The sequence below is a fragment of the Mesoplodon bidens genome, assembly GCF_964165515.1.
Source record: "Mesoplodon bidens genome assembly, chromosome: 7".
NCBI classification, from domain to species: domain Eukaryota; kingdom Metazoa; phylum Chordata; class Mammalia; order Artiodactyla; family Ziphiidae; genus Mesoplodon; species Mesoplodon bidens.
In genome coordinates this window covers 111,368,351-111,388,675 of record NC_138164.1, presented here as the reverse complement: position 1 = coordinate 111,388,675, position 20,325 = coordinate 111,368,351, and the positions used below count along the sequence as shown (strand labels likewise).

Below are 20,325 nucleotides of genomic sequence, written 5' to 3'. Positions count from 1 at the left end.
CCGACCGGCCTTGCCCGCCCCCTGCCCCCCACCCCCAGCCTCTCTCGTCGCTAAGACACCAGGCCCTCTCGCGCTTCCCTCTGCCAGGCGGCTGTGGGGTCAGGCTGCCTCACGTCCCCTCGCTGGTTGTCACTTTCATTCTCTGTATGTGGAATTCCTGGGATGCCCATCTGTTCATTAGACCTTATGCTCACCGGAGCAGGCCTGTCCCCAGTGCAGGTGACCCCCGTCCCTGTGTCTCCTGATGTGACCACGCCCCAGGAGCGCCCCCTCCCGTGCCTTTGCGCATGGAGCCAGCCCTCTCCAGCCAGGCTGCCAGCTGTCCACGCGTCAAAGCCAGGGCAGGGCCAGCTAGTGTCTCCCTGGGGTCACACCTGCCACCCACCCCCGAAACATGCCACGTTCTCGGCGCTGGGGCCCTGCTTAGCGTTCCCCTCACCTGCCCCACCCTGCGAGTCTCTGCACAGCTCTCCTCCCCAGGAAGGTAGAGCTTGGAGTCCTGGGCTTGGGCCAGAGCTGGAGACGCACACCGCTCCCTCTGTTCCTAACCAGACACTGCTCTCAACGTTTCTTGGAGCCAAGTCTCTGCCAGGCGTGTCATACCGCAGCCAGACGGCCCCTCATACCCCAGCCCCTTATACCACCCCCCAGCGTCTGGGGGCCCTGAGCGGGGCAGCCCTGGGCTCTGGAGGGACAGGCTCCTCCCAGCAACTGGCCAGATAAGAGCCACGGTGAACGGGCCAGGTTGCAGGGCCCGGCCTTCTGGCTCGCCGCACCCAGGACGTCTCTGCTTTCAAGGCAGCCTTTGTTCCCAGGGCCTCCAGCCGGAAGAACCACTTGGCAGCTCCTCAGCAGGAGAAAACGAGGCCTCTGAGAAGCACTGGCTCTGCCACCCAGCTGGTGGTGGGACCCAGACCAGAGAGGCCCGAGGATGCCACCTCCCTCCCACCAGCGGAAGGATGGCCTGGGAGCAGGACTGCCCACCAGGGAGGGATGGGGGAAGACTGGCCTCTGGGGAGGCAGGGCCTGGAGTCCGGGTCTGCCCTTTTCTGACCTTCGGAGCCCTGGGCAATTCTCAGGGTGCCCTGGAGGAGCCTCTGCCCTTGTCTTCGGGAAGGTGGCCTTGGGTGTGACACCACTGTCCCGTGTGGCGTGCCGGGTCCGGCTCAGGTGTCCCAGGCTGCTCTCTGCTGCAGAGCATCTTGAGTGCCGGGGGCCAGCGCCAGCACAGGGACGTGAGAATATTGGCCGATTGGTGCCAGGCACCACCCTCCATACCCAGGGTAGCCCAGACATCATCATACAGCCAGTTTGCATACCCCCAAGGATGGGGAACTCACTCCCCCTGGCCCAGCCTGGGAGGACCATCTTTCTGAGCTAGAATGTACTGGAAACAGCCCTCCCTGGGCCTAGTTCTGGCCCCCTTCACCCCAAGAGTCTGGGATCATTGCAGATGTGCTCGTGGGTCCTCTCCTGACATCCTGAGGCCCCAGATCGTAGACCAGTGGCTCCCACTTCCCCCCACCCCACACCAATTTCAGCTGCAGAGACAGACATAAGGGAGACGGGCACAGAGGCTGGCATGGTGTCCATCCAACCAAAAGGCTCCCAGGGGCAGGACCAGCCCACGCCAGAGCCCAGGCTCCTCCACACCCAGCCGCCCCAGCCCCTGCCTCCCAGACAAGACCAAGACGCAGGTCCTGGGCCTTCCCCTTTATTTCTTCCCTGCTCAGCAAGGCAAGGGCAGGGCTGTGGGCACTATTCACCCTCCACGGCGAAGGTGAAGGGGTTCAGCTTGTAGCCAGTACCCGAGTAGAACTTGTTCTGGAACTCCACCCTGGAGTGAGAAGGGAGAGCTGGTGAGGGGACGCCCCCCCCGCCCTCCCACCCCGTGCTGCCCACACCAGCCGGGCGGCCACTCACCAGTGCAGCCGCAGCGCGTGCAGGAAGGCCGAGAGGCCCTCCATCACCAGCAGGATGGCTACGGTCATCACGGCGAAGGCGGCGAAGACGGGGACCAGCACCACAGCCGCCACACCCATCTCGCCGCCCAGGCTGAGGCCGGCTCGCATCACCATGGCCCACAGGACCTGCGACAGCTCTGCAGGTGGAGGAGGGAACCGTGGGGACCACCAAGGAAGCCACGCCGGGAAGCCACTTCGACGTCCCGAAGCCCACCCTCCCCGTGGGCCAGCGGGGGACCTCCTCCGACGTCCCCCCTTTACAGACAGGGATACTAAGAAGTGACCAGAGGAGGCCATCCATCCCGCAGCCGGGTGTGGGAAGGAGCCGGGACTCACGGGCGTGGGCCAGGCTCAGGGCCCAGAGGCGCAGGTAGGAGGCTGTGTTGGAGATGCAGCCCAGGCAGAACTCGATGGTGTGGATGGCTTGGTGCATGAACACCTCGGACAGGACAAACTGGGGGGACAGGCGGCAGTGAGGGGCGAGCGGGGCCGGCAGCCATCCCCCACTCAGGAAGGCACCATACCCACCTCAGCCTCCGCCTGGTCCCCTGGGCATCCTGCCTTCTCCTCATCAGAGCCCTGGCTGGCCAGGGACGTGTCATGCAGGTCCAGAAGCCTGGCCGTGTCCTTATCCTAGAGGTGGGGCAGCGGCATCACAGACCCCCAGCCCCAGATGAGGCTCACGTCCCAGACAGGACCCCACCCCCAGGCTCCCCTGCCTCTACCGGCTGTTGCCTCCTCCGAGACTGGCAGCGGCGGTGCTCCCAGTGCAGGAACAAGGGTGTGCCAAGCAGCAGGATGGGCACCATGACCAGGGCCAGGACCACCAGCGTGGGCTGCACCACCTCCTGCGGGGGAGGGGGCGACGGTCAGGGCGCCCCTGCGAGCCACCAGCCAGCTCGAGCCACGCGATTCCACAGGGGCCCAGGGAGCCCGCAGCCCACTCCAGCTCAGGGCCCCTCGCTAGGCAGGGACGTCGCCCCGTGTGGAACTCCTCTGGGCATAGAAGCCACCACCCCTGCTGGGAGCTCCCAGGGAGGCCCCTCGACCTCCCTGTCTCACAGCTTCAGGCCTGCATCCAACTTCTTGGACGAGGATCCTGCAGCTGAGAGGCCCAGCCACCAGGGCGCCCCAGGGTGGGGTGTGAGCCCCCCCCACACACCCCGCCCTGCCCCAGCCTACCTGCCCGGAGAAAAGCGGCCGGTTGGTGGGGCTGCTGGAGAAGAGGAACATGTTGATGAAGTGGATGAGGATGCTGGGGGCCGAGGCAGCACTGGCAGCCGTGACTCGCAGCCACTTGTAGGCGACCAAGAAGACGAGGTAGCCGAACAGCCCCAGCAGGAAGACCAGCTCGGGGAGGGTCTCCAGCAGCAGCCGGTGCCACTGGCCGAAGTGCCTGGGGCAGGAGGGGAGCCGGGTCACCAGGTCACCCTGGCCCTGCCCGGCCCCCCACTCCAAGGCCCCCGGTCCTCACATGTGGTTGAAGACTCCCAGGACCACCCCAAAGGTCATGTGGGTGACCCCCAGGATGACGGACATTTTCATCTTGAAGGAGTTGAGGAAGCTCAGGTGGTTGACAGCCAGGCTCCAGACCTGCGGTGGCGGGAGGGATGGGTGCCGTGAAGGGGCCTCTCCACCCGAGTCACTCCCATCGGCCTGTTTGCCCCTCCAGGGCCTCCGCACAACCCGTCACCTGCCCGACGAGGGGCAGCAGAGGGGAACAGTTAAGAGCACAGACTGGGCCGGGCAGCCTGGGCCCCAACCCCAGTTCTTCCTAGCTGGGTGACCTTGGGCATATAACCTCAGCTTCCTCACCTGTAAAATGGGGACGGTACTGACGTGCTCCCATGGAGCTGTCACGAGGACTAGACATAAAATCAATTCAACAAGGGCTCAGAACGGTGCCTGCCTGGCACAGAGGGGACTACAGAGCGCTGCCCTTATTAGGACTCGCTTCTCTGCTTTTCAAGTGGCTGCAATGCAGGCCCCCCTGCCAGGCAGGCCCTAGTCTAGGGGGGCTCCTGCCTCCTGCACCCGGAACCGGGCCTGGTGCTCGGGAGGGGCTGGGCGAGCGGGGAGCCCCGGACCCGCCCTCCCGCCTGCCACCACCTCCGACAGGCGGCCGGGACTCACCGGGTCGATGCCGAAGGGGTATGGTCCCAGGAAGACGCCGGTGACGTTGGGGTCCAGGGAGAGCAGCGGCTGCTGGGCCAGGAAGGCGTCACTGTGACAAGAGCAGGCGGGCTGGTCAGGGGCCTGGGGGCCTTGGGGCTGCGGGGAGGGTGCGGCCAGGCCTCACCTCCAGCCCGACTGATTGGCCATGGCCGCCACGCTCCAGCCAGAGGGGAAGACGGCCGTGGCGCAGCTGAAGCACTCGTTGTAGATGAAGCCGGTATAGACGGAGAACAGGCCCATGAGCAGGAGCAGGTAGCGGCCCCCAAAGAAGGTCCTCCAGATCTGGGGGTGCAGGCATGGTGAGAGCCGGCCTGGGTCCCGTGCTGTGCCCGGACCCCCCCCCCTCCCCCTGTACCACCCACCCCGTCACCCCTCACCTCGTTCTGCGCCGTCTTCACGGCTGGCCGGTTCTCGGCCAGCACCATGGCCAGGGCGAAGAGAAACATGAGCAGCCCGTGGCCCACGTCACCGAACATGACGGCGAAGAGAAAGGGGAAGGTGATGATGGTGTAGGGTGCTGCGGGCAGAGGGGCCACACGGTCAGCCAGGACCCCCATCCCTGTACAGGATGCCACAGAGGCTCCCCAAGCCAGGCTCCGGGGCCCCAGGAGACATGAAGGTGGTGTAGCCAGGCAGGTATGCCACACCGCCTGCCTGCACTCAAGATCCAGGCACTTACTAGCTGTGCAACCTTGGGCTAGTGTCTTAACCTCTCTGAACCTCCACTGCCCCATCTGCAAAATGGAGATAAAAATACCACCATTTTATAGGGCTGTTATAAATGAGTTTATCCATGGACAGTAGCTGGGAGCCCATAAATGCTCAATATAACGTTAGCAGTTCTAGCTATTATTATTTACGAGAAGAGCTTAAAGCAGAAGCACAGAGAGCCAGCCCAGTGGTAGTCCTGGCTGGCACATGGCAAGTTCCAGAAGGCCGAGTTGGTCACTTAACCTCTGGGACCTCAGCTTCCCTTTAGTAAAATGGGGAAATTTTCTCATAAGTGTTAGGATTCTAATGCACATCCCAGTTATGGGTTGAATTGTGTCCCCCACCCCAACAAAAGATATGTTGGAGTCCTAACCCCCAGTACCTTAGACAGTGACCTTATTTGGAGATACAACCTTTATAGATGTAACCCAGTGAAAATGAGGTCATTAGGGTGGGTCCTAATCAAATATAACTGGTGTCCCTACAAAAAGGGGGAAATTTAGACCTTAGACACATACACTGGGAGAATGCCACACGAACATGAAGACAGCTGTCTGCAAGCCAAGGAGAGAGGCCTGAACACATTCTCCCTCACAGCTCAGAAGGAACCAGCCCTGCCGACGACACCTTGATCTCAGACTTCCAGCCTCCAGAACTGAGTGACAATAAATACCTATCGTTTAAGCTGCCCCATCTGTGATGCTTTGTTACAGCAGCCCTGGCAAACGAACACCTCCGCAAAGCTATTGCTTTGAGAGCTGGTGGCATATTACCAACCGTGGATATCTGGTGATCAGGCCTGCTCTAACCGGACTGGCATCCGCTAACGCAGAGGGACCATGGGCAGGTGAAATGGGCTGGGGGCCCCATGTCAAGCTCCCAGACGCTGGTCCTGCAGGGTCAGCAGGCCCCAGAGGACCACGTGACCCTGGTCTCAGTCCACACGGCTGATTCCATCCTCATGTGCTGCCTGTACGGCCCCGGGGACCCCAAACCCTGCCTCTTGCCCGCTGGATGAGGCAGGACCCTTCCCTGGCCTCCCATAAGGGACCTCATCACGGTTCACCCTCACACCCATTCTTTGGGCTGACACAGAGATGCACTGCAGCCCCTACCCAGTGACACGGGGGACGCTGGGCCACTGGCCACACCACAGCCAGCCTGCTGCAGGGAGGGTGGTGTCTGGAGGGAGAGGAACCGGGCGGATGACAGGCCAGGTCCCACAGGCCTCAGGAAGGAGGAGGGGGCCAGGAAGGGAGGAAAGCCAGTGCCTGCTGCCCTCGGGACGGGTACTGGCAAACGGGAGGGGGCTGCCACCACCCAGCTCCAGCCTGTTGGAGGTGGGCCATGTCGCCAAATCTCTCACTTTTCGCCAGTCTTGAGAAAATGCAGACTTTTGCGAAAACTCCCACTTTAAACCCTGGCACCCGCAGCAGACACGGAGGCTCTGCCCACGCGGCCGCAGCTCCCTTGGCAGCTCTGTGCAACCCTCTGCCCAGTGGGCCACTTACAGAGCAGCAGCTTCGCCAGGCCAGTGAGCACCCAGGTGGACGTGCCTGGAGCTGACGGCCTCACTGCCCACCCGCCAGGGCTGGCAGACGCCTGAGGGCGCTGGGTTTGAAAGCCCCGCTCGTCAGCCTTGAGGTGGACACACCATAGTGTCCTTCGTGCTCTAGAGCTCCCTGCAGGCCCAGGCTGAGGCTGGACTTCACCTGAGACCGGCCCTACTCAGCTCTCCCCTTCCTGCCTGCTTCCCCGTCCCGAGGTCCCTTACTGGTTTCTCCCAGGAACACCTCTCTTAATAGGCCACTTGCATCAGAGACCCCATCTCAGGGTCTGCTTCTGGGAGGACCTGACCTGGGGCTGCACCCAGTTCAAACCTTTCAACGTGGGCAGACAACGTGGCCAAGCAAAACACATCCGCAGACGGATGCTGGCCTCGCGGACCGCTGGTTTGCAACCGCTGGTGATCATTAATCTTCCCAACACCGCTCAGCTATGTACCATTATCCCCATTTTATAGATGAGGAAACTGAGGCTCAGAGAAGCTAAGAAACTCATCAAAGTAAGTGAGTAGGACCTCCAACCTGGGCCATTCCTACCGCAAAGCTGCTATTCTTTGCACAACTCTGCTGGTTCCCGTTAGCTTAACAGCAGGGCAGTGGGGGTGTTTGTGGGGGATAAATGTGAAGCGCCTCCACTGGACCCCCAAGGGCATGACCGGTAGTGCGCCGCTCATCTCAGGAGGGTGGGACAGGCCCAGGTGGGGATGCAGCCCTCCCAGGCTTCCACCCAGGGCAGCAGCTGAGCCTCCCGAAGGCCGGGGCTGTGGGAAGTGACGGCTCTCACCGGGGTTGACCTCCTGGTAGCGGCCCACACCGTAGGCGTCCACGATGCCCTGGAAGCTGGCCGTGAAGCGGTTGGTACGGATGAGTGTGGGGGGCATGTCCCGGCAGGGGATGCGGTGAACCACGGCGCTCACACCCGCCTCGCTCTAGGGCACCCGGCAGGCAGGCAGACAGACAGACAATACTGATGACAGGAGCCTTCAGGGACCCTCAGACCCTCCAGCCATGGCCAGCTAGAGATGGAGAGCACTGTGGGGACTTGCTGGGTGGGAGCCAGGGGACCCAGGGCAGCCCCTCCTCTCCTTGTGAAATAGCATGACCAGCCCCACCTGCCCCAGTTCAGGGGGATTCAGGGAGGGCCAGAGATTGGCCCAGAAGTCACTTGGGAAACAGAAGCGTGCTTCTTCCCATCCAGGTGGCCCAGGAGAGGGAGCCCCATTGCCACAGGTGAGCACCTACCACGGCGACCCCTGGAAGCAGGGTCAGCAACCCCATTTCACAGATGAGCCCAAGGCTCACTCCAGTAGGCCCAAGGTCACAGGGCCAGTACCTGCAGAGCCTGGATTTGAACCCGGTTTCTAACTTAACACCCAGTGCAGCTTCCAGGGTGTGACGGCCCATCCCAGGGCCTCTGGGAAGTCAGGGCAGGGAGAGGAGGGCTTGCTGGGCCAGGGCCATCACGGTGGACTCCCTGGAGGAGGATGAGCCCCGGCAAAGGTACGGCGCTGATGGCACCAGGAATGGGAGATGTGCTGTGTGGAGGAAACCAGCCCCTGCCTGGCAGCAGGGGAGGGCGGGAGACCCCCCCGATGCTCACCGAGCTGCCCTGCAGCGCCTGCTGCACTGTGGGCAGGTCGTGCGTGGCACACCAGGCCTCGGCGATGAGGCACTTGTGCGTGGTGCTCACGCTGCACTGGTTGAGGGCCAGGTACACGGCCTTCATCTTGCGGATCTGCACCTGCCAGGGCGGCAACAGTCTCTGCACCCGGCCCAGCACCTGGCTCAGGAAGCGCTCCGTCTCACCCAGGACCTGTGGCCAGAGCAGACTGGTTAGGAGTCGGGGGAGGAGCGGGGTGGGGGTGGGGGCAGGGAGGGGAGGGGGAGGGGTGTCAGGAGGGTAGGGGTTGGGGGAGGCAGGGGTCCAGCCAGGCCACGGGCGCCCACCTCCTGCAGCTCTTGGCTCTGCTGATGCAGCTGCTGCAGGGCTGCGCGGCGGGCCCCCTCCTGCTCCTCAAATGGGAAGACGTGGCAGTGGAAGCTGGCAGGGAGGAGGGGGGAGGTGAGGTGGGCACAGGGTCCAGGGCTTGCAGAGGCTGAGTCTAAAGGGAGCCCGCAGGGCAGTGGGGCAAACAGAGCGGGCTCAGTGGAGGTGACACGCAGGGGCCCGGGCACGAGGGCAGCGGGTGGCCAGCCCCCCACCCAGTGGGGGCTCACCAGTCAGTGATCTTGCGGATCTTCTGCCCGATCTGCTCGCCCCAGTAGGAGATGAGGAAGGTCATCCACGTCTCAGGCTCACCCTGCCGGAGCGGGGCGCAGATCACCCTGCAGTCCCGGCTCCACCCAGCACGCACCCCAGCCTGTGTGCGCCCGGCCTGCTCACCGTCACGGGATCCTCCAGCTGCTGCTCCATGTCCCTGAAGCTGGCGATGAGGAAGCCGCGGCAGGCCCTCCAGAGCAGGCGCTCCAGGGCGGCGGCCTTGTGGGGCTCCACGGCACCTGCCACGAAGCTGCAGGGACGGGCGGGGCTGGGCAGGGGCTGCTCCGGCCTCCCCCCGCCTCACCCAGGCCAGGCACACCACCCCCGTCCACACAGAGGAGGCAGGAGCCCACCAGGCAGGGCCAGAAGAGACCCCGAGGGGCAAAGGGAAGTCCAGACCTGAGGGCGGCTGCAGGAGGGCCCTGGACAAGAAGTCCGAGCTGGCCTGCCTCACCCCTGCACCAACCGGAAAGAGAGCGGAGCCGCCCCTCACTTACTTGACCCTCAGGTCCTGGTGCGGACCCCCGGGGGACTGGAGCAGGGGTCTTCTTTCCAGGGGCCCATCTGTGTGGCTGGCTGCCAGCTAGGAACCGAGAGGCACCATGAGTCCCGGCCCAGGTGGGGCCTAGGGCCCCCACCCCTCCCCATGCCCTGCCCGGGCCGGAGCTGACCGGGGGGCCCTGGCCCTGGCTCTGGCCCAGTACAGCCGAGTGGAGCTGCAGCTGGTGGAGCTGGGCCCGCAGGGCCTGCTGGTTGCCCCGCACGTCCCGGAGCTCCTGTGCTAGGCGATCCGTCTCCTCCTGGATACGCAGAAGGTCGCGGGGCAGGGGCGCCAGCAGTGCCCCCTCAGGCAGAGGCAGCGGCAGCCCAGCCCGCCGTACCTCCTCCTGCAGGAAGGCTGGGTGCAGAGGGGCGGGTGTCAGGGGCGCCGGCTCAGGGGCCACCACCAGCCAATGGCCACTATTAGCCAAGGGATGGCTAACATCTAGGGAATTCCAACTGCCACCCCAAACTCCGCTGGCCACCAGTTAACTGATTCACTGAGTCTGAGACCCCGGAAAAACCTCAGGCTAAACCTCCATCCCTGCAGGTCTGCTCCGCCTCCCCCCGCCCTGGGGCTCTTCTGGGCTGCTCTCCGTCCCCAGCCCCTGGCCTGGGTCCCATAGCGGTCTTCCGGCAGGTGGCCCTAGCACTGCAGGGGGATGAGAGCTTGCATGGAGGCCCACAGGGTACCTGCTTGACGACTTAAAACCTAACAATCTAACCGTTAAACAGACATGCTCTATCCTCCCACCTTGCAGGACCCTCCTAAGAGGGGTTTCCAGGATAGAACCCAGGGCAGGGGTCCCTCTTGCCCAGGTCCAAGGAGCTGCTCCTTGGGGGCACCCGACCCAGGATCCTGGCCTCTGCCCATCCCAGTCCATCTGCAGCAGAGAGAGCTCTGTCCACGCTTCTCTCCTGCTTAGGAACCTATGGGTGGCTCCTGGCGTCCAGAGGATGAAGTCCCGAGCCCTCATTCGGTATTCAAGGCCTCTTCCAAGCCGGGCCTGGCCTGGACCCCTCTGCTCAGCTCACCCAAGAACACCCCAAAGATCCCAGGTGCCCTGTCCTGGCTCTGCAGGGCCTGGTCCGGACCTCCCTTCTTTGCCATCCGCCTGGGCAACTCGGACTCTTCCTTTCAGACCGAGCTTGACTGGCGCCTCCTCCAGGAAGTGTGCCTGGGGTGTGGGCCCAGGGCCAACTCACCAAAGGTCTTCTCCAGCTCTTCACAGCGACGAATATCTACCACGAAACGTCTCTGGAAGGCACTCACCGAGGCGTTGAGCTGTGGTTGCCAAACGGAGGGGTCAGTTTTCCAGGCAGAGGGCCAAGGAGGTCCCCCCACCAGGGCCCAGGCCTGGCTCCCCTCAGGCCATAGCTGCCTCCCCCAGAAAGGTGCTGAGTACACTGTGACCCTCCAGATGCCCAGCTGAAGACACACCAGACCCCATGTGTCCTGGGAAGGGTGAGGCAGGGCCCAGGAGGCCTGGCTGAACCCAGGCTGGGGCAGGGTGGTCTCAGTTACGAGTAAAGCCGGCCTGAGAGCAAAGTATCTATGGCAGAGGTTGCCGGGATTCAAGCAGGGCCGGGGGTCAGTCTGGGGGAGATGGTCCACCGTATGAGACACCCAAGGACGAGGCCTCCCCCCACGCCCACCCCGGCCCCACTCACGTCTCTGAACTCCACAAGGCCCAGCTCCCCAAGCTGGCTCACGCAGGCGTAGGCAGCAGCTGTGGGCAGGAAGAGCTGGACGAGCACCACCTCCTCACTCCGGAACATGGAGCCCATGGTCCTGCGGGGCCGGCAGGGGTGGGAGCTCAGGCGGGTGGGGTCCCAGGCAGTTCCCCACCAGGTGTGAATTCTGGGTTCACATGATCCTGCAAGGTACCGCTACCACCCCTATCTGACAGATGGGGAGACTGAGGCCCGGGATGGCTCAGCGGGGTGCTGAGGTCACACAGGAAGTAAGCGGCGCAGCTGACCTCACAGCCGGACCCACAGTCCAATGTCAAGCTCCTTCCCAGCTGGCTCTGCCCCGTCTGAGACCCCTGCCCCCACCCCTAGTGGCTCCTGGGGACACTGGCTCTTCTCACCCTTGGCCCCTGCTCCTGCTGTCCCCTCTCTGTGACCTGCCCTCACCCGAGATCCTACACATCCTCGGGGCCCCAGGCCAAGGGCCACCTCCAGCGCCGGCCACCTGACTGCCCTCGCCTTTCCACCCTGGGGAGCATCCTTGACAGGAACAGCAGGGCTGAGGTGCTCCCCATCCCCACAGGCAGCCAGGGCCCTCCTCCCTCCCTGCGGGTCTGTGGGCGCTGAGGGGTGGGGGCCTCCTCTGGGACTCGGGAAGGGTAGAGAGGACAGGCAGGGGGCGCTGAGGAAGCGAGACCTTCCCCTGAGGCCCAGGCTGCCTGGCAGCAGCCTAGCCGGTAGGGGCCGAGGGAGGAGCCCTCCAGGTGTCGAAACCAACAAAAGTGAAACTGTGGAAACTGAAATGGGCAGGAAGGGCCTGGCCGGGCCTTTGCTCAAACGCTGCCGGCAGGGCAGGGGGAGGGCCAGGGTGGCCTCCCTGGGCCCTGTAGACGCCCAGCCCACAAGCCAGGGCTCCATGGCCACTGCCCTTGGGGCCCAGGGCCGGCCCCTGCCCGTCTGTGGGACTCAGTTCCCTTAGCTCTCAAATTGAGCGGGGGAGGGGAGGGGACAGGAACAGGCCAGAGCCCCGCTGAGAGGGTGAACATCTGACACCCCACCTGCTGTCTGGGCTGGGGCCTGCCTAGTTGGTCACTTCCTCTCCTGGGTCTGGTTTACTTAAATGTAAATAGGAAAAGCAGCCCCTTCCCCAGCCCCGGGGAGAATAGAAGAGAGAATGCGGAGAGACAGCTGCGGGCTGTGGAAGCACCAGGCCCTGAACAGGGAAGGGTGGGCAAGAGGGCCAGGGACCAAGGCTCTGAGCCCTACCAAGCTGTGATTAGCTGTGTGTTCTCTGGGGAGTCTCTCACCCTCTCTGGGCCTCCACTTCCTCTTTGGGTGAATGGGACTTGGCCGCCCTGCCAGAGACAGGACCTAGGTGGGGAGATAAAAATAACAAGGGCCCCGTGTAACTCCCTCACCCACAATACCTCATTTAAATCTAACAGCAATCCTTGGGGGAGGGGGCATTGTAGCCCTGTTTTATAGACGGGTCAGCAGGTGACCGAGCCAGGCAGGAGCCAGGCCCTGGGGCTGCAGGTTTGGAAGTCCCAGCCCACAGTATGCACTCAGGGGAGGGCTGTTCTCTGCCCCAGGTACCCCAAAAGGCTGGGCTGGCCAAACGGGGGTCGTAGGGAGCTAGGATCCAGGCAGGGCAGCAGCCCTGGGGCCTGGGCACATCCCTTGGATGGGACAAGCCGTGGTGAGCACAGGGGTGCAGAGACCTGGGCAGATCCCTTCCCTGGCATTTCAGGCCTCCACTGTCTCATCCCCTCCCCCTCATCCTCCCTGGCCCCTTCCTGAGCCAGGGGCCACCCCAGCGACATTTACAGAACAAATGAAGGTGCCTCCGTCCTTCAGGGTCCAGACTCTAGTCACTCTGTGCCCCTCTCCTCCTGCTCCCTTAGGAGGCTGGAGGCTTAAGGCCAACTCCTCCAGAAAACCACCAGATCTCTCCTCTGAGCCCCTGGCCCGCCACGATGAGCTGGGCTGGAGGCGAGGGTCTGCGTGCGCTCTCTTGTAGCTCCGCCTCTTCCTAGTTGGGTGGGCCGCAGTTTCCTCATCTGTAGAATGGGTCCCTCCCTGCCAGGAAGATGCAGCAGAGAAAGCTCTGAGCACCACCTGGCCCGGCACAGCTGAGCTCAATACTACTTGCTTGTTACAGGCTGTTAACACCCCCATTCTCCGCTTCTTTCTCCTCTCAGTCGCCTCTGTGGCCCCCAGCAACGGCTGACACCCGCGGGCCGGACGACTGAGCTGCCTCTACTGACCCAGCTGGGTGGGGCCCCACGACCCCCCCCCCTTCCCGGGGCAGTGGGAAGCGAGGGTGGCAGGCAGAACTGGGGGCTCTGCAGCCCCCGGCTGAGGCACTTACCCCCGGGTCGGCCGCAGGCGGCGCTGCTCGGCTCTGCTCTGCTCTGCGCAGCTCTGCACTCCCAGCTCTGCGATCCCGCCGCGGCGCCCACGCAACTCACTTTCCGCGGCGGGCGGGGCCGGGAGGGGCGGGGCCAGGGAAGCTCCGCCCCTGGCCCGCCCCAAACCTCAACCCGGAGTCCTGGGAGCTGGAGCACGGGTGGGAGGCAGGCCCTGGGCTGGGATTGCCTGGCGGCCTCACTTCCTCGCTCCAGGCTGGGAGACCATTCGGAGCTGTGGGTCGCCTAATCCGGGCGAGGAAGCCCGGAGACGGGAGTAGACACTGACCAGCGCCAACCGCGCACATCTACGTGGCCGGGATGTGGGGAGATGCCCAGCCTAGGCCCAGCTCCGGGGCTACAGGGTGGGATCTCCACCATCTAGAGGGCTCACTGGGCTGATAAGACCCCAATACGCTCAGGCCTGGGGCCCAAGACCTACGTGTCCCCACCTCTAGGACCCCCTCCCCCTTGCGTGAGGCCGCAGTTACACAGGTCCTTATAGCTTCCTGCTTCTGACCATCACCTTGGACTCCAGGACCAGTGGTCTGGGCAGGCGGCTGCCCTTCTCTGGGCCTCTTTCCTCAATGGCAGCAGGACACCAAGGGCCAGGGCCTGGTGCCCGCACCCAGCAGGCACTGGGCAATGCTCTGCCCTGGCTGTCCCTCCTCCTGTGGCTGGATGTGTCCCCATGACCTTGCTGCTACTGAGTTCCGTGCAGTTTGTCCTATCGCGGCACCCACAACCTGGGGCTCACGACTGTCCAGCTGCCTGCACTTTGGACAGGCCAAGCCTGCACCCGCTGGGGCCCCTCAGCTCTGGTGATTCTTGAACCCCGACAGGGCAAGGGCCTGTGAGAGGTGGGGGGAGGGTGGGCAAACGGAGCCCCAGAGCTGGGCGCTGGCAACTGAGTCACAGCCAAGGCTAGTGTCTTCAGCAAAGTGGGAGACACTTTCTGGGGCACGGAGGGGCTACTTTCAAGGAATAACCTCAACACAACCAAACTGAGTACCAGTGGGGGCCTCGGATCAATACTTCCTGTTCAGGGCAAACTGGAACTCCATACTGTTACAAAATGGCGTTAGAGCTGCACTCTGACCCAGCAGTAAGGGAGAGAATCAAGTCAGGAGCTGGATAGACTCAACCATTTTATTTATTTATTTATTTTGGCTGTGCTGCATGGCATGTGCAATCTTAGTTCCCCAACCAGGGATCGAACCCACAGCCCCTGCACTGGAAGTGTGGAGTCTTAACCACTGCACCGCCAGGGAAGTCCCTAGACTCATCCACTTTAAATGAAAGTATTCTATTTACCTGCGTACAGATAGAGGCTCCATGTCAAGCATCTAGTGCTGGTTATGTGTGGGAAAAGCAAAATTAGAGGCAATTTAGGATTTTCAAGCCTGCCTTTTACAACCGGCCTTGTTTCTGGAGAGCTCCTGCCCCCAGCAGACAGCAGGACTAGCGGTGCTGGACTGGTGGACACTCCCCGGGCTCGTCTTCCTTCCTGGTCCTGCACTTCTCACCTCTGTGCCATTTTGTGGGTTCAAAGGGCCCCAAAACCTTGGCCAGTGGTGGGGCCCACACAAGTCCTGGGCCACTTCTGCATCAGGAGATGGCCCATCCTGGCCTGGTAAGTAGGTCCAGGTGTCAGCAGGGGATCTGAGAAGAGGGGCTCCCTGGTAATGAGCTGGATAATCTGGGTTTCTTTGCTGCAGGCCTTCTCAGAGCCTTGAACGTGCTATCACGCAATGCCTTCCCAGAGCGGAGGGGCACTTGGGGCATTTCCCACACTTACGGGTCCACAGAACACCCTTCCAAGAAGCATCTTGGGAGATCAGTGTTTTGTAAAAAGCACTTTTGGAAATAATGGAGCAAGGGAACTCCGAGATCTCTCAGGCCTGAATTCGTTTTTTCATCAGATGTGTGCTGTGTGACCCTGAGCAAGACACTTTGCCCCTCTGAGCCAGTTTCCTCACTGCTGAGAACGAATTGAAATCCTCTCACACCTCTTAGCACCAAGTTAGAGGGGGCTGTTTTTGGCTACTCTACTGCCACTGACTGGGCTTGCGTGTGGCCCTGGAAGGAACCACATCACTTGGCTGGGACTGCAAAGCAGGAAGTCCTGAGCAGCAGAAGCCAAGCCAGCAGCCTAGTCTGGGGAACCTGGAGAGAAAAGCGGATGTGGCTAGAGGAGAGGCAGAGCCAGCTCACAGGCAGCAGGGCCTGGGTCACCCCCTCGTGACTGTCACCCCACCCAGAGCAGGCTTTCCCTGCCTCCCAACAAGGATGCCCTGGCCTTTCCAAGTTCCTGCTCTTGAGGTATTTCTGCCTGCGGCCTTGGGAGAGGCTCTAGGTCCTTAGGGTTTCAGCTGTGGGTGGCCCTCAGGAGAGGACAGGCCCCAGCCCCACCCCTTGGGCACACAGGATTATGGGAACAGTGGACCTGGGCTAACCTCCAGCCTGCGGAGCCTTGGGGAATATGCCCAGGAAGATGTGTGGGCCACATGCTGCCACGGGCCTGGGCCCAGCCACGGGGAGGGCCTGGCAGGTCCCACAGAGTCGCACAGGAGGGCGACTCTGTCTGAGGACCTGGTCCAATGGAGGAAGCCACAGGCCGTGGTCAGGCCGCGGACGGTCTTGGCCTGGACGGCGGACTGATGACAGAGGCGGTGGGGAGGTCAGAGCTCTTTTATTGGGCAGAAGGGGACCTCGGGCCAGCCGGCAGGCCGGTCACCGGTAGAGGTAGTCGGCCTGGATGTTGGCGGCGATCTCGGCCTCCCACTTGTCCCCGTTGTTGAGCAGCTTCTCCTTGTTGTAGAGCAGCTCCTCGTGCGTCTCCGTGGAGAACTCGAAGTTGGGGCCCTGCGAGCGGGGGAGCAGGCGCAGCCACGTCAGGCCCCTCCGAGGAGCTTCCGCCCTGGCCTCCCCCACCGCGGGGCCCGCTCACCTCAACGATGGCGTCCACAGGGCAGGCCTCCTGGCAGAAGCCGCAGTAGATACACTTGGTCATGTCGATGTCGTAGCGTGTGGTCCGGCGGCTGCCATCGGCCCGAGGCTCAGCCTCAATGGTGATGGCCTGGGGGGTGGCACAGGGTACTGTCACCTGCCAGCCACGCTGGCCCCAGGCACAGGATCCAGGCCCCGCCACGGCTCATTCCCACTCCTGGGGGACTGGCCCGCCGGGGCCTACAGAGCGGACCCTCTGTCATCCACTCTCGGCCCTGACCCCTCTCCTAACAGGCCGCCCGGCGCGGCTGTGACGTCGGCTTCTGGGCGCTTGCCCTAAGAGCTCACATTCTCGTTTGTTAACTGCCAGCACCTCCTGCCTGAGAACGTGAGTCCCACGAGAGGGCCGTTGCCTGCCTTGTTCACCATAGCACTTGCAGCCCCAAGGGGTCCCACCCTGTAAAAAAATGCCCCATTACTGTCGGCTGTATGTTGAACAACCTTCCCAATTACATCTAGTTATCCCCATTTAATGGATGAGAAAAGTGAGGCTCAGAGAGGTTGAGGGGTTTCCCAAAGCCACACAGTAAGTGAGGGGCAGAGCCCAGACTCAAACACAGGTCCTTAACTCTCACTTCCTGGGCGCACACTTGCACCAGCTGGGGGAAGGGGTGGCCTGGGGCCTCCCACAGCTGGGAGGACCTTCAAAGGGATGTGGCAAAGGCCCTCCGATGTCCCCAGGAGTGTAATGCCCACCACTCCAGTGGGACCTTTGGCTATTAGCCTCATCTCTTTGTGCCTCAGTTTCCTCATCTATAAAAATGGGGATAATAATCTCTACCTCCTAGAGTTGTTGCAGAGATGAGTCATGAGTTGGGCTCAGTGCCTGGTCCACAGCCGGCACTCACTGTCTGGATGCCACCACTGTTATTATTTTTTCGGGGCTCTCCTATGTGCTCCAGGTCGGTGGCTAGACTGGGGACAGCAAGGCCACAACCTGTGGCCTGCAGGACCTGGGAGTGGTCCAGGAAATGAGGCAGGTCGTGGACAGGAGCCATCCTGAGTCACAGAGATGTGGCCTGGAGCAGCCGCTGGGAGGGGGTCGCTGTGTGGACAGTGAGGACCCCTGAGCCTGCTGGGCTCCTGCCAGTCACATCCACCAGCCCAAGAGCCCCAGCTGTGTCTGTCCGTTTCTGCACTAACAGTCCGTGCGGGAACCTCCGACAGAACCAGATGCCAGGGGCTCAAAGGAGCAGCAACCGGGGGCAGTGAAGGCCTTGGCTGCGGCACACGTGTCCCTGGGTCCGGTCCTGTGGCGGGCACACAGGCAGCGCTCCTGAAATGGCTGCTGCATCCGGGTAAAAGTGGAGACCCTCAGGTGCCACCTCGTGGCTCGAGGCCTGGGTTTCACGCCCCCGACCAGACCCGCAAGGGCAGGACCCACATGTGTCAGGTGGCCTGCTCAGGGCTGGAAGTTTCCCTCCCCTGACTCACTGCCTCTGAGTCAGCTCCCATTCACGGGGCGAAGTGGCTCAGAGCGGGAAAGGGACTTTCTGGGGACACCCACCCGGCATGGGGGCCAGAGTTCGGGCCCAGGGCTGCCCACTTCACTCTCTCTGCAGCAGGCTGTGGCCTCCCTCTCCCAGTGGCAGGGGCCGGGGGGCGGTCAGTTGGGGTCAGGGGCTCACCTGGGCTGGGCAGACGGCCTCGCAGAGCTTGCAAGCGATGCAGCGCTCCTCCCCGGACGGGTACCGGCGCAGCGCATGCTCGCCACGGAAGCGTGGGCTCAGTGGGCCCTTCTCAAATGGGTAGTTGATGGTGGCTGGCTCTCGGAACAGGTAGCTCAGGGTCATGCCCAGGCCTAGGGGCAGCACAGGCACGGTGGGAGGGGGCCCTCCTCCCTAACACATCTGTGCCCCCAACCAGCCGGCCTCCCCCCTCCCCCCAGGGCCCACCTCGGATGAGCTCGGTCCACAGCAGGGTCTGAGCTGCCCGGTCGGTCACCGACTTCATGTCCATTGAGGGCTCTCGCATGTTCACATATTCTGCAGGGGAGGCGGGCAGAGAGGCCGTGGCAGGAGGCCTCACACAGGCCCTCCCCAAGAACTCCAGCTCAGGGAGATGACGCCTGGCCTCCTTCTAGGTGCAACAGCTGGGCCCCCCAGGGGGTTTGTTCATTCACCAAACCTCCCCCGTCTCAGTGAGCACCCTTGAGGCCAGCCTCAGGCCCTGGGCAGTCCTCGCCTGCTTCTCCCTGTGCCTGTGTGGCCAACCAAGCCAGGAGTTGATGGGGGTTGGAAGGGGCTTGGGTGCTGGGGTCCTGATGAAGAGGCACAGCTCCCAGGGCTCACACTTGGCAGGTCCCTCCTTGTCCCACACGGGGAAGGTCTGAGATCACACAGTGTAGCCACATGGAAAGCCCTCCACCCCCTGCAATGACAGACCCTGCCCCCAAGAATCAGATTCAATCTTGATCACCATCCTCTTTTTACAGAGTGGAAACTGAGGCTCCGAGAGGGCGAGCCCCCAGCAAAGCCAGGACCAGAACCCAGGCCTTCTCCCCTGCCTCTGGCAGGACCATGATCAGAAAGCCTGAGACTTGAGGTGCCCCGGGACTCACTGTAGGTGGCTGCCACTGTGCTTCTGTGGAGGCTCCGGCCACTGGGATGCCCTGCAAGGACAGGGGTTATGCTGTGCAGATGCGACCTCAAGCTAGGAGGCTGGGCCCCTCACACCCAGGAAAGGCTCCCTTGGTCCTACCTGCACGTGCGGCCTGGGCCAGGGCACGAAGCAGCATGGGCGTGGTCAGGCAGCGCATCTGTGGGCAAGAAGACAGTGAGGCACAGGTGGATCTCAGACAGGCATGGTTCCCCACCCCCACCCCCGGGAACCCTAGCATTGCAGGAGCCTTTACCCTTGACCCCAGTGCCACTGTGTCAGCTTGTCCCTGCTCACCCCCATTCCTGTCAGAGGCACAGACGGGCTTCCTGTTCCCAGGTGCAGCCCCTCCCGGCCTCCAACCTGACCCAGGTTAACACCGCCAACTGCCACCGGCATTTATTCAGAGCTCACCGTGCCAGGCACTGTGCTAGGGGTCACGCGCACTGTCACTTTGTCCACATAAGGACCTCAGAGGGAGGCACAGATGAGAAGCCACAGCTCAGTCGTGTTAAGTGACTTGCCCAAAGTCACACACTGAGGGGGTGGGACCAGGATGTGAACCCAGGCCAGACCCCTCCCTTTACACCCCCAGCCCCCGCCTGCTGAACCTTTTAAAGGCTTAAATAACCCTCAAGATCAAATTCCTCTCCCCAGCATCAAGGCCCTTCTGGAACTGTCTCCCAGCCGGCCAAGTGACCTTGGGTTTTCTCACTTGTGAAATAGGAGGTCACGAGAATGGAGGGGGCTCGAAGATGCCAAGGGTTTAGCCCAGAGCCTGGCACTCAGCCGGAGCCCAAAACTGCCCCTCTCGTGACCTGTGACCTCTAGTGGGACCATTTCTCTTGACCGGGGACTTCAGTGCCAGGCGCCCAACCCGGCTTCTTCCCCGACCTTCCTCATGACCTCTGACCCGACGCGCGCAGGAGGTGCATATGCGCCCTGAGGGTGCCGGTTTCCCGCCCGCTGCACGCTCAAGGACACAGAGGCCGCGGGTCCTGAGCGGGCCGAGATAAAGCCCGGGAGCGGAGCCGGCGGAGCCAACGGGGGCCGCACACTCGACCCCGATGCCGCGCTGCCCAGGCTGGGTCTTAACAGCTGAGCCCCGAACACCCAGCCCGGAACACCCACCTTGAATCGCTGCCTCCCCTTCCAGTGCCGAGGGACCTGTCCGTCGAGAGGCGGAGCCTACATTCTGGGATGCTGCCATTGGGCGCGGACTCTTCATGGTGTGGTCTGATTGTCTGGTGGCGCAGCCGAAAGAGGCGGGATCGAAAAAAGCTTTTCTCCGATTGGCTAGGGGAGCAGGCAGGCGCTTGAAGTGGTGTAGAGCGCCGCCGGGTTGGGTGCGAGAAGCTAGTGAGCCGGGACTCCCGAGCTCTTGGAGGCGGGACATCCGAGGC

At 62.8% G+C, this 20,325-nt stretch overlaps 2 protein-coding genes across 5 annotated transcripts; both read right to left on the bottom strand.

The window, feature by feature from the left end:
- Window positions 1-1,680: 1,680 nt before the first annotated feature.
- On the bottom strand, window positions 1,681-13,549 carry TCIRG1 (T cell immune regulator 1, ATPase H+ transporting V0 subunit a3). Of its 3 annotated transcripts, none has more exons than XM_081241204.1 (21): window positions 13,279-13,549; window positions 12,174-12,278; window positions 10,887-11,007; window positions 10,422-10,500; window positions 9,347-9,573; window positions 9,173-9,258; window positions 8,799-8,925; window positions 8,633-8,715; window positions 8,363-8,456; window positions 8,016-8,228; window positions 7,200-7,344; window positions 4,517-4,656; window positions 4,264-4,421; window positions 4,098-4,188; window positions 3,439-3,557; window positions 3,147-3,360; window positions 2,690-2,812; window positions 2,493-2,597; window positions 2,301-2,418; window positions 1,924-2,101; window positions 1,681-1,837 (listed from the first exon to the last, which is right to left on the bottom strand). In XM_081241204.1, exons 3-21 carry the CDS (start codon window positions 11,001-11,003, stop codon window positions 1,759-1,761), a joined length of 2,496 nt encoding a protein of 831 aa, XP_081097330.1. In that variant the 5' UTR covers window positions 11,004-11,007; window positions 12,174-12,278; window positions 13,279-13,549; the 3' UTR covers window positions 1,681-1,758. The 3 variants fall into 3 exon arrangements, with proteins under 3 accessions (XP_081097330.1, XP_081097331.1, XP_081097329.1); XM_081241205.1 differs by having other exon boundaries at window positions 12,215-12,278; window positions 13,279-13,501; XM_081241203.1 differs by lacking the exon at window positions 12,174-12,278.
- Window positions 13,550-15,991: 2,442 nt separating this feature from the next.
- On the bottom strand, window positions 15,992-20,157 carry NDUFS8 (NADH:ubiquinone oxidoreductase core subunit S8). Of its 2 annotated transcripts, none has more exons than XM_081239831.1 (7): window positions 20,054-20,157; window positions 19,025-19,082; window positions 18,885-18,935; window positions 18,220-18,309; window positions 17,953-18,125; window positions 16,266-16,394; window positions 15,992-16,180 (listed from the first exon to the last, which is right to left on the bottom strand). In XM_081239831.1, exons 2-7 carry the CDS (start codon window positions 19,080-19,082, stop codon window positions 16,049-16,051), a joined length of 633 nt encoding a protein of 210 aa, XP_081095957.1. In that variant the 5' UTR covers window positions 20,054-20,157; the 3' UTR covers window positions 15,992-16,048. The 2 variants fall into 2 exon arrangements, with proteins under 2 accessions (XP_081095957.1, XP_081095958.1); XM_081239832.1 differs by lacking the exon at window positions 20,054-20,157 and adding an exon at window positions 19,337-20,007.
- Window positions 20,158-20,325: the final 168 nt, after the last annotated feature.